This window comes from Notechis scutatus, chromosome 4 (genome assembly GCF_049901735.1).
Source record: "Notechis scutatus isolate UNSWTSFEM ecotype Mainland chromosome 4, rNotScu1.2, whole genome shotgun sequence".
In the NCBI taxonomy this organism is placed as follows: domain Eukaryota; kingdom Metazoa; phylum Chordata; class Lepidosauria; order Squamata; family Elapidae; genus Notechis; species Notechis scutatus.
In genome coordinates this window covers 54,625,554-54,641,801 of record NC_142012.1, presented here as the reverse complement: position 1 = coordinate 54,641,801, position 16,248 = coordinate 54,625,554, and the positions used below count along the sequence as shown (strand labels likewise).

At 42.7% G+C, this 16,248-nt stretch overlaps 1 protein-coding gene and 1 long non-coding RNA gene across 5 annotated transcripts in view; both read right to left on the bottom strand.

Annotated features, from left to right (window-relative positions):
• Positions 1–5,432: 5,432 nt before the first annotated feature.
• Positions 5,433–16,248, bottom strand: part of RELL1 (RELT like 1) — a 28,126-nt gene continuing 17,310 nt past the window's right edge. The window contains exons 3-7 of one of the 4 annotated variants that reach the window (XM_087965837.1): positions 15,067–15,138; positions 12,947–13,004; positions 10,937–11,167; positions 9,737–9,929; positions 5,433–7,930 (exon numbers count right to left, since the gene is read on the bottom strand). In XM_087965837.1, coding sequence (XP_087821963.1) covers positions 7,922–7,930; positions 9,737–9,929; positions 10,937–11,167; positions 12,947–13,004; positions 15,067–15,138 — 563 coding nt within the window. In that variant the 3' untranslated portion in view covers positions 5,433–7,921. Of the gene's footprint in view, positions 7,931–9,689; positions 9,930–10,936; positions 11,168–12,946; positions 13,005–15,066; positions 15,139–16,248 lie in introns of all 4 variants that reach the window. The other 3 variants (XM_087965835.1, XM_087965836.1, XM_087965838.1) reach the window with 3 other exon arrangements.
• Positions 6,747–16,248, bottom strand: part of LOC148130748 (uncharacterized) — a 30,662-nt gene continuing 21,160 nt past the window's right edge. Inside the window, exon 2 of the long non-coding RNA XR_015749573.1 lies at positions 6,747–6,938. This is a non-coding gene — a long non-coding RNA (uncharacterized LOC148130748). The remainder of the gene's footprint in view (positions 6,939–16,248) is intronic.

Genomic DNA, 16,248 nt, shown 5'->3' with positions numbered 1-16,248 from the left:
GATTGTAGAGTTTATGCGATAGTTTTTCTTTCTTTATGTGTGTCCTGTTTCGAAGTGGTGGGAAAGTAGGCTGGTGATTGTAAGCCATTACTGATATTTGGTGCTCAACCCTCTTTGGGGCAATCCTTTTTTCTTTTGGAGGAAAGCAGAAGGCCACAAAAGCATCAAGTCAGGAACTCAAAAACACTAGACCGGTAATTCAAAAGTAATCTTATGCCCTTTAGGAGACATATGTTGAAACACTGAAGCTGCAAGGGCTTGTCTATGGTCTCCAAACTCTTATCTTCAGTAGGGGAGTCAAACTTTCTTTTCAATCCTTTCTTTTCTTTTCCTTCCCTTCCTTCCCTTCCCTTTGTTTTCTTTTCCTTCTCTTCCCCTTCTCCTTTCCAATTCCTTTTCCTTCCCTTCCCTTCCTTTCCTTTTTCCTTTCCTTTTTCCTTCCCTTCCCTTCTCTTTGTTTTTTCCCTTCCCTTCTTCCCCTTCCGTTTTCCTGTTTTCCTTCCCCTTTCCTTTCCCCTTCCCCTTCTTCCCCATTCCCTTTTTTTTCCTTTCCTTCTCTTTCCCTTCCCTTCCCTTTCCCTTCTTTCCTTTCCTTTGCTTCCCTTTCCCCTTCCCTTTCTCTCTTCCCTATCTTTTCCTCTCCTTTCCTTCTCTTCCCTTTCCCCTTCCCTTCCCCTCCCTTCCCTTTCCTTTCCTTTTTTCCAAACTAAATTAAAGATACTTAACATTTGGTGTTGAAATTTCTGCAAGGAAATGATTTCCTTTGTGCAAGGAAATGATAAAGCCAAGGTATATAAAAAAAAAAGACTTTGGGATAATTTGCATGAAATGATATCAGGAGATTTGCATTTTTTAAAAAGATAAGAAATAGTCTGGAAACTGTAGAAAGTCTTTGTTCAGGTAAGTTACAACAGGTTTTTGTTTTGTTTTGGTAAAAAAAACAACTACCTTTTCAGAAAACTGAAATTCTCTCTTGCAAAATTGGCAGAAAAAAAAGCAAGAAATGTAGTGGCCCCTTATCCAATTAACAAATTAAAAGGGCTGAAGTTTTAATTGGCTGACCCAGCTCTCCTACCACGTCTACACACTTTGACACTAAAAGTGGATTTTACTGACCTTCCTTATCTTCATCTCAAAGCTAAAGAAAGATCCACAGCTGGAGGTTAAAACAAGTTTTTCAACTGAAAACTCTCCTCTTTTTCTCACACAAGTAAAAAAAAAACCCAGATAGGTCTTCAATTAGACCCCTGGGACTGTACCACTTTAGCCCCCCCAATAGCACACACACATCTGTTCAAAGTGCCTGGGAAATCAACCAGTTTCAACCAGCAGAGGTGCCAACTGGGAGCTCTTCCATTTCAAGCGAGGCCAAAAATGCATCTCGTTTTCACAAAACGAGAAGTATATCACGACCACAACTGAGCGCCAAATTCCTGTGGCTTAAGCGAGACCCCCGTTAAGTGACTTTTGCCCAGGGGTGGGCTTCAAAAATTTTAGCCACGGATTCTCTGCCTAGTTGCTGGGTGGGTGTGGCCATGGTGGGCGTGGCCTACTCGGCCTCCTGCACCATTCCCGGGCTCCGGAGGTTTTCCTTGAGTCTCCGGGAGGGTGAAAACTATCTCCCCAGGCTCCGGAGGCTCTCTGGAAGCCAGATGCTAAGTCCTTTGGGGCCAATTCTAGCTAGTTTTCATTCAAATGCTTCTAGTCTCTTCAAGTGGTTTTCTGTCCAGAGACCAACTCTCCACTCTGTAGAGCAGGATAGAAAAGATGTAACATCTGAACATGCTTGATTTTCAATCTTAGGCTTATGTCGTGACTGCAGAAGACCTTTTTTTATTTTGAGTAATGCTGTTCGAGCTTTTTCTATCCTCGTTTTTTTTCTTTGGTGGTCACGTCCCAGCTTTCATGTAAATTAGAACCGAGGTATGTTGTTTAAGGAATGTTTAATGAACTTAAAAAGCAAAGTTGGAACCAGTTTCTGCTCTTGCTTTTTCTTCATTATAAGAGTGCCACCTGCAGGATTAAAGATATGCAGGTGGCTGTAATGAGAATTAAAATGCAGTCGAAGCCCAGAATTTAGGATCATTTCCAAAAATAAGGCAGTAAGCAATTATATGTTAAAACACTATTTTCTTTTTCTTTTAACAGTTTATATATTTTCACACTTACATACGTAAGTGCTTAGTGAACAGCGTAGTGTCCATATCAATTTATTTTTATCCAATAATATTTTTCCCACTCCTAATTTCTACCTCTACTGTCCAACCATTTAGAAAAAAAGTCCCATGTTTGAAAATACTCTGTATCTTCATTTTTTTTATTTTTAATGTCAATCTGTCCATTTTTGCGCAATCTATTTGTTTTTTTCATCACCCTCTGTAGGTGTTTCCTCATTTTTTCCACTACTGTGCAAATACAATTCTTGCTGCTGTCAAAACATGTAATATTAAGTATAAGTTCCCTTTATCGTACTTTGAAGGTATTACGCCTAGCAAAAAATATTTCTGGCTTATTATCTAGATCAGTGGAGGCTAACCTTTTTGGGCTCCTATGTCGAAAATTGCGAATACGCTCACACGCACGCGCTTGTGTGCCAGCACTCAGAAGACAATGTGCACGGGGGGGGGCATGCCCCCTGTGCATGCGTGCGTGATCCCCCCTGCTGCCCCTTTACCTTCACTGCGCATGCACACACCTCCCAGCTGATTTTCAGGCCCTTTTCAGCCTCCCAGAGGCTCGTGGGAAGCCTCTGCAGCCTTTGGAAGCTGAAAAATGGGCCGGTATTTACAGGAAGTGACGAAACAGGCCTGTTTTTTAGCCTCCAAAGGCTGGAAAAGCTTCCCTCAAGCCTCTGGGAGGCCGAAAAAGGCCCAAAAATCAGCTGGGAGGTACACACATGCGCAGTGAGGTAAGTTTGCCTGGGGCTCGCATGCCTGCACAAATGGCCCTGCATGCCACCTGTGTCCCTGGTGTCTGGTTACATTGCTAATCTTGCCGGTGGTAGATGCCACCTATAAAACATTTTATATACATTTTCCTTATGTAGTTGCCATTGTCAACTGACAATTTCTTTCTGAAAGCGTTTGCCATTTGTCTAAATCTATAATATACCCAAAGTTTTTTGCCCATACTATCATTGTTTCTTTTAACCTGTTCATTTTCTGAACCCCTCTTTTTTTCCTGGCTAGGATTTCTTTGTATCTTCACAAAAATCTGCTCCAACAGGTAATGAAACAACTGCCTTTTGGTGTTGTTGTTGCTTTACACTTTATATTTTTAAATGGGAGCTGCAACTGGATAATATTAATCATTCTTGGCCAGAATTCTAGTTTGTCAAACAGCCAGGCCCTCCGCCATGATTCTCTGTCCTGGCCTTACTTTGGATTCTTAGCAATTGTGTATGGTGGCTAATGGAGTCTTTATATATATATATAAAGATATATATATATTGGCCTAGTTGGGATTTCCCCTCTGTATCTTTGAGTTTTTTTAGCAAAGAGGAGGAAGGAAGGAAGGAAGGAAGGAAGGAAGGGAGGGAGGAAGGGAGGGAGGGAGGGAGGAAGGAAGGAGAAAGGGAAGGAGGAAGATGAAGGAGTGGGTGGGAAGGAAGGAAGGAAGGAAGGAAGGAAGGAAGGAAGGAAGGAAGGAAGGAAGAAAGGAAGGAAGGAAGGAAGGATTTGTATATATGTATGGATATAGATAGGGACGCGGTGGCTCAGTGGCTAAGATGCTTAGCTTGTCAATCAGAAAGGTTGGCAGTTCGAATCCCTAGTGCCACGTAATGGAGTGAGCTCGTTACTTGTCCCAGCTTCTGCCAACCGAGCAGTTCGAAAGAATGTAAAAATGCAAGTAGAAAAATAGGGACCACCTTCGGTGGGAAGGTAACAGTGTTGTGCGTGCCTTCGAAGGCATTTAGTCCTGCCGGCCACATGACCACAGAGATGTCTTCGGACAGCGCTGGCTCTTCGGCTTTGTAACAGAGATGAGCACCGCCCCCCTAAAGCCAGAAACGACTAGCACATATGTGCAAGAGGAACTTTTATCTTTACCTTATGGATATAGATAAGCTAACCCACTGGATGTAAAAATGACAGTGCCTTATTTTTCTGTATCCATGGAACTATCCCAATACTGGATGGATTTCAATCCTTGCTGATTTCAAAACCAGTTCTGCTGGCTCTCGTATTTTGTCCTTTGAGAAAAATTATCAAGTGTTTTGCTTATTTACGGTCATTGTAGTGTTTTTCCCCCAGTGAATGGCTTGCTTCATAATATTATCTATTGTGGGGTCCTTGTTGCTCTCTGAGCTTGGTAGTTTTCTTACAGTCATTTCATTACCCAACTGGGTAACATCATCAGTTTGTAGGAGTGACGTTTGCTCTCATATTATGGAACTAGCTCGATACCCATACTTCACTATGAAACTATGTGGTTGGGCTTAGTTTTTGGGGAGGAAAATAAGGGAGGGGGAAATTCTGCCTCTGCCTACCAGCATCCATCGGTATTCATCTGGCTAACGTCCTGTCAGTGTGTGAGAGTTGAGGACTGTTTAGAAAGTGAAACAGTATTTGCTGTGTGAGCAAGGAGACAGCAAGGAGCCTGGGCGTGGCTTAGCCCAACAGTTCTGTACTAAAGCTGCTTGGTGCTGTGAAACTAAAACTGAAACTCCTCTCCTCTGCTTGTGTTTTGCATTTGGAACCGATTTCAGGTTGGGAGGGGGAGTAGAACTCTTTAGCATCAGAGCGTGTTAATAACAATAATATAGGAAATACTCTAAATGCTCTGATGGTCATTTCGAAAAATCCTTTCTTAGTGAGCACCTAGAAGCCAAGAGGAACATACGTGCCAAATTTCAAGTTAGTAGGCTTTACAGTTCTGGAGATTTTGTGATGACGCCCGAGTGGCATTTCGCTTTTATATAGATATACACAGTTTAATGTACTAGTATTTATATACCAATATATAAACAGATAGCAAATCCCACTCTCTCCTAGCACTGATAATGTTACCTAATTGAGTAGTGAAACATCGCCCAGAAAACCAAGCTCGAAGAGCAAGAAGTTCCCCACAGTTCAATATGAGCTACAAATATTCTCTATCAATTATATTTTATTAAATCAAAAATCAAATCTACGCTCATTCCCAGTCTTCCATCTGGAATTCCATTTAACATACCGGCTGAGCTATGTACTTCCATGTAGAATTGACTTCCTGTGTATGTTTTCGTTCAATGTCATTATTTGATTTAAAAGGCATGAAAGGGTCGAAAACGTCTTTTTCCAATTTTAATTTAAAAGCAGTTTGGAAACCCTTTGGAAACAAGGTATTATCACCACCCTTGGAAAGTACTTTTGCCCCCACAACCAATAAAATACGATACAGCACGCACGAAGGGCAGGATAAGTTGAGAGAAAACGACGTCAACACCGCTGTTTAAAAAGGGCTCTGTTGCTTTTATTGTTCAAAATGAACAATAAAGTTTATTGTACAAAATGCTCACAAACCAAACCAAATGGTTAACATACATTTAATGCACAGTTAAATTACATTTAATGTGAAAAGTGAGACCCTCTCCGCTTTGGCAGCTGATAAATCGCACAAGCCTCTCAATAAAATGGTAGCATTGTCTGCTACAACAGAGAAAAACATTTATTCAGGCACAGCGATGCTTTTGCGCAAATCCAAAGATTTTGGTCAACCGCTGAAGACGTGAATATTGATTTAAAGCTTTCCTAGCCGTATGTGTGTGTGAGAGAGAGAGACACCCTCACACACACAACTGGTTTTAGTACAACTCGCTGTAGACCTGAAGGATACTTGCAGTTTTTTTTTCCCTCAAGAATGGATTCGTAATTAAATAATAATCCACTGAGAATCAGGATTATGATTTAGAGCAGAGACAGGGAACTTGGCCTTTTTATGATTCGTGAACTTCAACTCCCAGAATTCCCTAGACATCATGGGAACTTGGCTCATTTATGACTCATGGATTTCAACTCCCAGAATTCCCTAGCCATCATGGGAACTTGGCTCATTTATGATTCATGGACTTCAACTCCCAGAATTCCTGAGTTGGTATGGGAACTATGGCCTTTTTATGACTTGCGGACTTCAACTCCCAGAATTCCTGAGCCGGCATGGAAACTTGGCCCTTTTATGACTTGTGGACTTCAACTCCCAGAACTCCTGAGGCAGCCATGCTTATTAAAGAATTCTGGGAGTTGAAGTCCACGAGTCATAAAGGGGTCACAATTCCTCACCTCTGATTTAGAGCAAAGACTCATTGAGATCATCCATCACGCTTTTCATTTCCAAATTTAGGGATTGGATCTATCTTGATCTAGCAAAAATAGCTATATCAGAAGGGAACGATATCAACAGAAGATGCTTCCCCTAGGCAAATGCCATAGATATATTGGCACCACCAGGTAGAAGGACGAGTGACAAGGGTGAAAAAGAGCACGGCTGACTCAGCGGAATATAGTAGTCCTCAACTTACAACAGTTCATTTAGTGACCATTCAAAGTTACAACGGCACTGAAAAAAGTGACGCATGTTTTTCACATTTACGGCCGTGGCAGCATCCCTGGGGTCAAAAATTCAGACGCTTGGGCGCTGAATCACATTTACGATGGTTGCAGTGTCCCGGGAACAACCGTGGCAAGGAAGGTTGCACAATGGGGCAAAACTCACTTAACAGCTTTCTCACTCAGCAACAGAAATTTGGGGCTCCATTTTGGTCATACATCGAGGACCAGCTGCATTTTTACTGGCACAGTTTGCCCAAAGAAAGGACCTCAGTAAGAAAGTTAAGAATACATTTGCACACCTAGCCTTGAACTACCATGTTTCCCCGAAAATAAGACCCTGTCTTATTTTTTTGCCACAAAAAAAAATTACCAGGTCTTATTTTTGAGGGGCGTCATCCACTGACTAACCTCACATGCGTACTGTCCGAGGCCTTCAGGAACTTCTTCTTCTGTGGCCAGCAAGGCTTTCCTGAAGGCCTCTGCAGCCGATAACGGAGCTCAGGATCGATCCAGAGCTTTGTTATCCAGAGACCTTCAGGGAAGCCTTGCCAGCTGCAGAAGAAATGGGCTGGCAAGGCAGGTGTCAGAGTGTGCAAGACAATTGTCCAAGGTAAGTAGTAGGGCAGCTCCACCACCCAAGCCCCAACCTAGCTTAATTTTTACCCATGCACTCTGGAGTGGATGGGAACTTAAGGCTTATTTGGGGGGTAAGGCTTATATTGGGCTCGTGTAAAAATCAAGCTAGGACTTACTTTCAAGGTAGGTCGTATTTTGGGGGAAACAGGGTAGTTCTCAGCTACATCTACAAAATTCAATCAGCAGCTCAACCGAGCTAGAAAAATAAGCTAAATTCGGTTTTGAGAACCAAAGAGCAATTATAGTAAAGCCACTGAATCCATGCAATTAAAGGAGTGTATTATTTAGCAGCCACAATAAATTAAGGCGAAAAGACGGCTCCCCATTTCCCTTCTCCTGTTCTCAAGGAACGAGCAGTATGGGATTACATGATTTGTGTCATTTGCTTTGGTCAATTGGCTTCGACCTCAGGCCGTGCGACGCATACAAGAGATCTGGGGTGGGGAAAGAGTTTTGGGGGGGGTTCCCCCCATTTCCAAGAGAGAATTTTCATTAAGTTCTTGCTTTGTCAGAGGAAAAATAAAAATAAAAAGGCGTTTTTTTTAAACACACATATATAAAATTGCAGGCAGTACATTCTGGTAACCTTCAGTTGAATAAATGCCATTCAATATTCCGTTATTAACAATATGTTAAATATCTGGGGCCGAACGGTGCAGAGATTCAGTTAGTGAAAGATGCCCATGGCGTGGCATTCACAAATAGCTCCTTGAAAAGTCTTTTTTTTCCCTTTCCAATGGTCTTTCTTGCTTTCTCTAACCCTGCTGAAGAGGAATAAAAAATACAATTGTTAAAACAGTCAGGTTGGCAGTCCTTGTTCATCCTACAAAATATTGTGCTCCCAAAAATAAGACCCTGTCTTATATATATTTTTTCTTTTGCCACCCAAAAAGGCACCAGGTCTTATTTTCAGGGGAAGTCATCCACTGACTAACCTCACTTGTGTGAGTCCCCCACTGGCCTCCTTCTCACTGTCGGAGGCCTTTAGGAACTTCTTCTGCAGGCTTTCCTGAAGGCCTCTGTAGCCAATAACTGAGCCCTGGTTCAATCCAGAGCTTTGTTAACAGCTACAGAGGCCTTCAGGAAAGCCTTGCCAGCCTTGCCGGCTGCAGAAGAAATAGGCCGACGAGGCAGGTGTCGGGGTGTGCAAGGCCTGACTACAACTGTCCAAACGTAAGTAGTAGAGCAGTCCACCACCACCCCTATCCCCACCCTAGTTTAATTTTTACCCGTCCACTCTGGAGTGGGTGGGATCTTAATTAGGGCTTATTTTGGGAGTAGGACTTATATTGGGCGCATGTATAAAAATCAAGCTAGGACTTACTTTCAGGGTAGGTCATATTTTTGAGGAAAGATGGATGATGGGCCCTTGCCTGTGGGCCCCACGAGCATAGAGGCCCCATACTAATCTCTGTATGTTAACCTTTCAGTGCACCTTGTTTCATCTAAATACAGCAACCTATTTATTCCATATTTATTTGTTGGAAGTGCCAATAAAATAAATATATGTTTAATTTTATCAACCATTCCTGTGAGTTGTTGTCACTGGGGCCCCAGGACACTGCTTTCCCGGGGCCCATAATGCTGTTAAGACGGCCCTGGACTACCTCTTTCCAATTACATCATCCCCACCCAACAGGACGGAAAGGTAGTCCTTGTCTTACAACAGTTCATTTAGCCAACGTTCAGCATTACAAGGGCACAGAAAGAAGGGACTTAGGACCCCTTTTCAGAGTTACAACCTCTGGCAGCATCCCCATCATCATACAATTAAAATTCAGACACTTGGTAACTGACTCATATTTATGACGGTAGTAGTAACGTCCAGGAATCCCGTCCTCACTCTCTGACCAAGCAAAGCCAATTCCACGGAACCACTGGGTTACTTAACTTATCAACTGCAGTGATTCATTCAACCACCAAGGCAAGAACAGTCATAAAACGGGGCAAAACTCGCTTAAGAAATACCTCACTTAACTATCAGAGTATATTCATGAACTGGAATAGAGCATGGTAATGAAGTCAGCCAATGAATAGGCATAGCAACTAAGTCAGTCAATGAGAACTGTTTGGAAACTGAAACTAGAAGTAGCCTAGGAAACCAACTAGAAGTAGCCTAGGCGTAACTCTATATTAAGCTCTGCAGCTCTGAAGCTATGTTGAGCTCTCAGTCTTGTCTATTGAAGATGAAAATAAAGTGCTTGCTGAAGACTGGAGCTCTGCTCTGAACTTGTAACATGTTTCTGTCTGAGTTTGCTCCATGTTGGAGAAATCTACAACTGGTTTGTAAAATCTACTTATTATGTTTATAAAGATGTGAAATGAAGCATCAGCCATCTGGCGCTGAATTAACGCTGCAAAACTCTGAACATTAACAATGTCAATAACTCAAAATGAAGGGCTAACTTTACAGAATTTCGTTGCTTACAATCTTTTTTCCTTTGGGGAAGACAATCTGAGGTCTTTGGGGCCTTTAAGGACTTCTAGAACTGGTGACAAAAGATTTGGTTGGAGCTTACTGACCTTGGGATGTCCTGCCATCAACTTTGCTACCCTGAATCCGAACTCACATCCTTTCCCTGTTTGGTCGGTGCTGATTTCAGCTCTTTCGATTCCGGTGTGACAGGAAGCGAAGCTGGCTGTTCTTTGGAGCTTTCTTTCCCAGGAGTAGAGGACACATCACCAGCTTGGCCTCCACTGACAGACACCAAGTGTTTTCGGTCCTTCGCAGCAGACTTCTGTTCCACTTTGGTAACCCGAAATCTGGAACAATGCAATTAATTAAAAAAGAACGTGAATTCATCTAGCAGGGTTGATATTATGGAAAAGTTCAACTCATAGTTGAAAAGGATCTTGGAAAAAAAAATCATGCAATCATTCCTGTCCCTTGCCAATTTTGGCTTGTTCTATTTTCATTCATTCATTCAACCATTCATTCATTCGTTTGTTCAACCATTATTACTTTTAGAAATAACTTAAGGCGATGAACATACCCAATATATCATCCGCCTCTTGTTTTTTCCACAAGGGAAATAAGTTGGGCTGAGAAAGAGTGACTGACTTCCCAAGGTCACCCAGCCACCTTTCATATCTAAGGGAGGACTAGAATTCACCATCTCCTGGTGACTGGCCCAAAGTCACCCGGCTGATTTTTCATGTCTGAGAAGACTAGAATTCACAGTCTCCTGGTGATTGGCCCAAGGTCACCTAGCTGATTTTCTTGTCTAAAGCAGGACTAGAACTCACAGTCTCCTGGTGATTGGCCCCAAGTCACTCAGCTGATTTTCATGTCTAGAGCAGGACTAGAACTCATAGTCTCTTCGTGATTTGTCCAAAGTCACCCCAGCACCTTTCATGGCTAAACTGGGACTAGAACTCATAACTCATAGTCTCCTGGTGATTGGCCCAAGGTCACCCAGCTCATTTTCATGTCGAAGAGAGGACTAGAACTCACAGTCTCCTGGTGATTGGCCCAAATTCACCTAGCTACCTTTCATAGCTAAAGTGCGACTAGAACTCACAGTCTCCTGGTGATGGGCCCAAAGTCTCTCAGCCATCTTTCATGACTAAAGTAGGGCTAGAACTCACATTCTCCCAGTTTGTAGCCTGGTGCCTTAACCACTACACACCTTGATGATACATCTGTGTTTTAACTGAGTAAGCTCAGCGTAAGTCCCACAGTCTTGTACTGGCTCTCCTCTGCTCTATTACCAGCATGCAAACGGAAGCCAACTGGGCCACGCTCTTCTCCTGAAATCAAGCCAACTTACCTTCCCACGGAGAGCACGGTGACATGTCCATGACGGGATCTTTTGGCTTCTTTGCCTCTTTTATTCGGACTGAAGAGATTCCACCGTTTCTGGCTGCAACGAGAACAAGTGCCTGTCCCAGCCACGCCGCCAATGGTGTGCAAGTGGTTTCCTCGGCAAGTGTGTTTTGACAAAGGGCCTCCGGGAGACAACGGAGAACCTGGACTCGTTGGGCTGCCTGGAGTCGTTGGGCTAAGTTTAGGAGCAGAAATACAGCAAAAAAAAATGACATTTAGGGTCCGCAGTTGATGAAGTAACTCCCCTCCCCATTTTTTTTTCCTGAGCTCATACCCTACATCAGGGATCCCCAACCTTTTCGACGCCGCGGCCCGGTTCCGCATCAGCTGGGCGCCGCGCCCGGTATCAGCGTCAACTGGCGCCGCCATCTTTTTTGACGAAAAGCGCTTCGGTGACGTCACCGGAGCGCCAAAAAAGATGGCGGCGCAGCGCTCGTGAGCTTTTTCGGCAGAAATGGCTTTCACCCGGAAAAGCTCACCGAAAGGCTTCGCCGCCATCTTTTGACTGACGAAGCGCTTCCGGTGAGCTTTCTACCCAGAAAAGCTCACCGGAAGCACTTTTTACCAAAAAGATGGCGGCGCCACAGCAACCAGCGGCCCGGTAGGCTTGTTCCGCGGCCCGGTACCGGTCCGCGGACCAGCGGTTGGGGACCCCTGCCCTACATGATTTCCAAACACACATTTTTTTCCTAAATGATCTTGTTCCACAAAGTTTTTGTTAATCTGGAATGCCTTCATCCCAAAGTGAAACCAACACTCAATGTGCAAGCATTACTTTTGAAATTAAATTGCTCTGAATTTTCTGATTCTATTCTTCTCTTCTTCCATCCCCATCCTTATCTATCTTCTAGTTCTCTTCTTTCGTCCTCCTTATCTATCTCCTTCTAGTTCTCTTTCTTTGTCCTCCTTATCTATCTCCTTCTAGTTCTAATATTTTCTGATCATGCTCTCATCAGTAAGAATCTCTTCACTTTTCCAATTTTGTGCAAATACAATTGTCAGGATTCCAAATGATGAAATACATTTCAAAAGAAAAGAGCAAAGTCCAACTTCCAAAACAATTTCTTTTATTTAGGAAAGCATCAAATTGGCAAAGTCTGTTGTAATTCCGGATCTGACACAATCCGGAATTACACCACATGATATTGGAAATTAGAAACAACTCCCAAAAGTCACATTCCCCAATAGAAATGAAATCAATGTTGCCTGGTGTCGTCAATCTCCACCTCCAGGTCTCAGTAGGGTCAGCTTTCATTCCCACGGGAAGAAGAACCACCTAGCCTAAACAACTCTATCTCCACTCCTCCCACTTTAGGAATGTGGCAAGCCTGAAACCCTTCCCCCCCATAACCAGGAAAGAGAAAGAAAGAAAAGGAATACAAAATAAGATTAAATAAAATGGCTACACATATGTCAATTTTGGGCTTGACAACAATTCTAGCTGCAGTCAATACATGAATAATTAAGCATACCTTTTCTTTACTATATGTTTCCGGTATAATCCCCAACAGAAATATTCAGGTTTTAAATCATTATGCTGCTGTATTATCTTTTCCAACCACGTGTGTATTTTTGTCCGATATCTTTTGGCTAAATTTACATTTGAAGCTCCTTTACAAGAACCGGCTACAGTTACATTGATGGAATCACGCCTTCAAGAACCATATATTCTTATTTTCTTGAATTATACCATGGCTTCAACGTGCAAAACCTTATTGCTATTTTCAGCTTCATGAAGCCAGCTGTGAGATCAGCCAATGTTTTAAAACACACCCATGAAACATTTTTTTTTTTTAAAGAAGGCTGGGCTATATCCAAAATACTGGCAGACTTGAAATCAAATTTTCTACAGTGAATAATCGAACTAGCAGAAAGATTCGAGGAGTTATTCCCTCCCCTTTATTTGAGGCTGCTTAAGGAAGAGAGAAAAAGCATTTGGAATGAGATGGTTTACCTTTCTGGATCGCAGACCGAATTATCAGCCACCATGGCTTTCAGCACATCTGCGTTGGCTGCAAAAGTTAGAAATCATATTTAATATTTTTGTTCTGAATTCTCGGCTGCGCAGTTGAGCAGTGAATGAGAAGCCTGCAAACCGTGAGGTAAATTGAATCATTTACTTATGAGACAGAACTGGTAGAACGTAAGTTTTTCAGACCAATGCTTTGCACATTTACTCAGGAGAGAGCTGAGAGGCACAGGATACCTGGCAAATATCATGTTTCCCCCAAAATAAGACCCTGTCTTATATTTTTGGGCACCAAAAAAGGCACCAGATCTTATTTTGGGGGGATGTCATCCACTGACTAACTTCACTTCCGTGTGTTGCCCCCAGCCTCCTTTTCGCTGTCAGAAGCCTTCAGGAACTTCTTCTGTGGCTGGCAAAGTTTTCCTGAAGGCATCTGCAGCCAATAACCGAGCTCTGGATCGATCCAGAACTTTGTTATGAGCTACAGAGCCCTTCACGAAAGCCTTGCCAGCTGCAGAAGAAATGGGCCAGCAAAGCAGGTTGTCGGGGTGTGCGAGGCCTGGCTACAACCGTCCTAAGGTAAGTAGTAGGGCAGTTCCACCACCCTCATCCCCACCCTAGCTTAATTTTTACCTGTCCACTCTGGAGTGGGTGGGATCTTAATTAGGGCTTATTTGGGGCGGGGGTAGGGCTTATATTGGGCGCATGTGTAAAAATCAAGTTAGGACTTACTTTCAGGGTAGGTCATATTTTCAGGGAAACGGTAAGATTTAATAAATTGTATTTTAATAACAGAAGTTTTAAAGGTGTGCTCTCTTTAGGAGGTTTGAATAACTGGAAAAATTATGCATTGCTTAAAATCTTCTTCTGGGAATGGACGTGTTCACATTTGAACATGTTCCTCATCGAGGGTCACTTCCCAGGAAGAATAAATATAATAAGAAACTGCGCTCTTTCCAAGGTAGCTTGATTTTTAAGGTTAGATGACATCCCTTCGTGGAATTTTCTATTCTGAAAATGATACAGTCCTGGCAGGACTATATCAGGAGCCTTTTGAATCACTGCAGTATCTCAGCCCGAATGGCTGAATGGACATAGACTTACTTTTGGATTGAAAATTGGGTCTAATTGTGCAAGGTGCTTGGTGCTGTCTTGAGCTTGGTTTTCTTGCAGACGTTTCATGACCCAACTAAAGGGAAGAGGAGGAGGAGGAGGAGGAGGAGGAGGAGGAGGAGGAGGAGGAGGAGGAGGAGGAGGAGGAGGAGGAGGAGGAGGAGGAGGAGGAGGAGGAGGAGGAGGAGAGGAGGAGAGGAGGAAGAGGAGGAGGAGGGGAAGGACTGTAAAGGACTGGTGCTCTATGAACTTGGTGGTTTTCTTGCAGACATTTCATGACCCAACTAGTTATCATCATCAGTGCGAGAAGATTGTGGGATTTGATCTTTGCTTACATAGTTTGCTCGCAGAAAGCACTGATGATGTTACCTAGCTGGGTCACGAAATGCTTGCAAGAAATACCAAGTTTAGAGAGTACCAAGAACTCCCCAGTTCAATGCTGAGATACAAATTTTCTCTGTTACTCTATGTTCTACGTTCTTCTATTGAATTCAAGATGCCAGGGAGACATCAAATTAAGTGACTTTTTTTTTTTTAGTTTCAGAGGGTTGAGAGAAAAGTCACTGAAGACCAGCGATGTTGTATTTGCATCCAGAAAATGCTGAAATGATTTCCAAGGGGTGTGTGTGTGTGTGTGATGGTTTTGTGTAGGTTTCATCTGACACTTTGTTCCAACAAATTCCAAATTCTGACAAATATCTTCCAATCTTTCCCTCATGCACGAAGGGATGCTGTGTTGGGGACAGGACAAACCTGTTCACCATTAAGGTTTGACACTTGGAAAAGTACTTTTGCTTACAAGCAATGTGCACACGTACAGAAGCAAATGTTTAAAAAATGCGTGTGTGATTTCACCTCGAAAACTGAATAATGAAGTCATAAGTCACGAATGAAAATGCAGGGTTTCGTCACTTTACAGTCCTTTCCAAAGACACCAAAAGAGCTCAAATACATCTGCACAGTCGTTTCTAAAAACTTAAGAGGTCCCTTACCTTCGTTTTTCATGATATAATCGACTATCTGCCCCACCGTGTCGCTGTTTTCATTGACGCTGTCATTCAATTCTAAAAGTAAAACCAACAAAACACACACAAAAAGTAACTTTAGTTCTTTGGTTCCTGGAAACAACGATAAACTACGTTTTCCAAAAACAGCATATATGAAGCAGAGATTAAAACCACTATCTCTGAAAAAAGAGCTTGAAGGGGGGAGATTGTTATCGAAAGTTGGTATGGCTGAAAAAGCAAAACTAAAAGAATAAAGGAAGAAGGGTCATTTCTTCTTCTTTGTCTTATTTGGCAACCCCAAGATAAATAAGATGTTGAGACTCTGGAAAGAGTGCAGAGAAGAGCAACAAAAAGGATTAGGGGCCTGGAGGCTAAAACATATAAAGAACGATTGCTGGAATTGGGTATGTCTAGTTTAATGAAGAGAAGGACTAGGGGAGACATGGTAGCAGTGTTCCAATATCTCAGGGGCTTCCACAAAGAAGAGGGAGTCAAGCTATTCTCCAAAGCACCTGAAAGGCAGCACAAGAAGCAATGGATGGAAACTAATCAAGGAGAGAAGCAACTTAGAACTAGGGAGAAATTTCCTGACAGGGAGGACAATTAATCAGTGGAACAACTTGGCTCTAGAAGTTGTGAATGCTCCAACCCTGGAAGTTTTTAAGAAGAGATTGAATAACCATTCTTCTGAAATGGTAAAGGATCTCCTGCTTGGGGAGGCGGGGTTGGACTAGAAAGAAAGAAAGAGGGAGGGTGGGTGGGTGGGAGGGAGGGAGGGAAGGAGAGAAAAAGAGGGAAGAAGGGAAAGAAAGAAAAGAAAGAGGGAAGGCGAGAGAAAGAAAGAAAGAGGGAGGGAGGGAAGGAGAGAAAGAAAAAGAGGGAAGAGAAAGAAAAGGAGGAAGAGAGAAAGAAAGAAAGAAAGAAAGAAAGAAAGAAAGAAAGAAAGAAAGAAAGAAAGAAAGAAAGAAAGAAAGAAAGAAAGTGAAAAAAGGAGATAAAGAGGGAAGAGAAAGAAAAGAAAGAGGGAGGGAGAGAAAGAAAGGGAGAGAGAAAGAAAGAAAGGGAGGGAGGGAAGGAAAGAAAAAGAGGGAAGAAGGAAAAGAAAAGAAACAGGGAAGGAGAGAAAGAAAGAAAGGGAGGGAGGGAGGGAAGGAGACAATGAAAAGA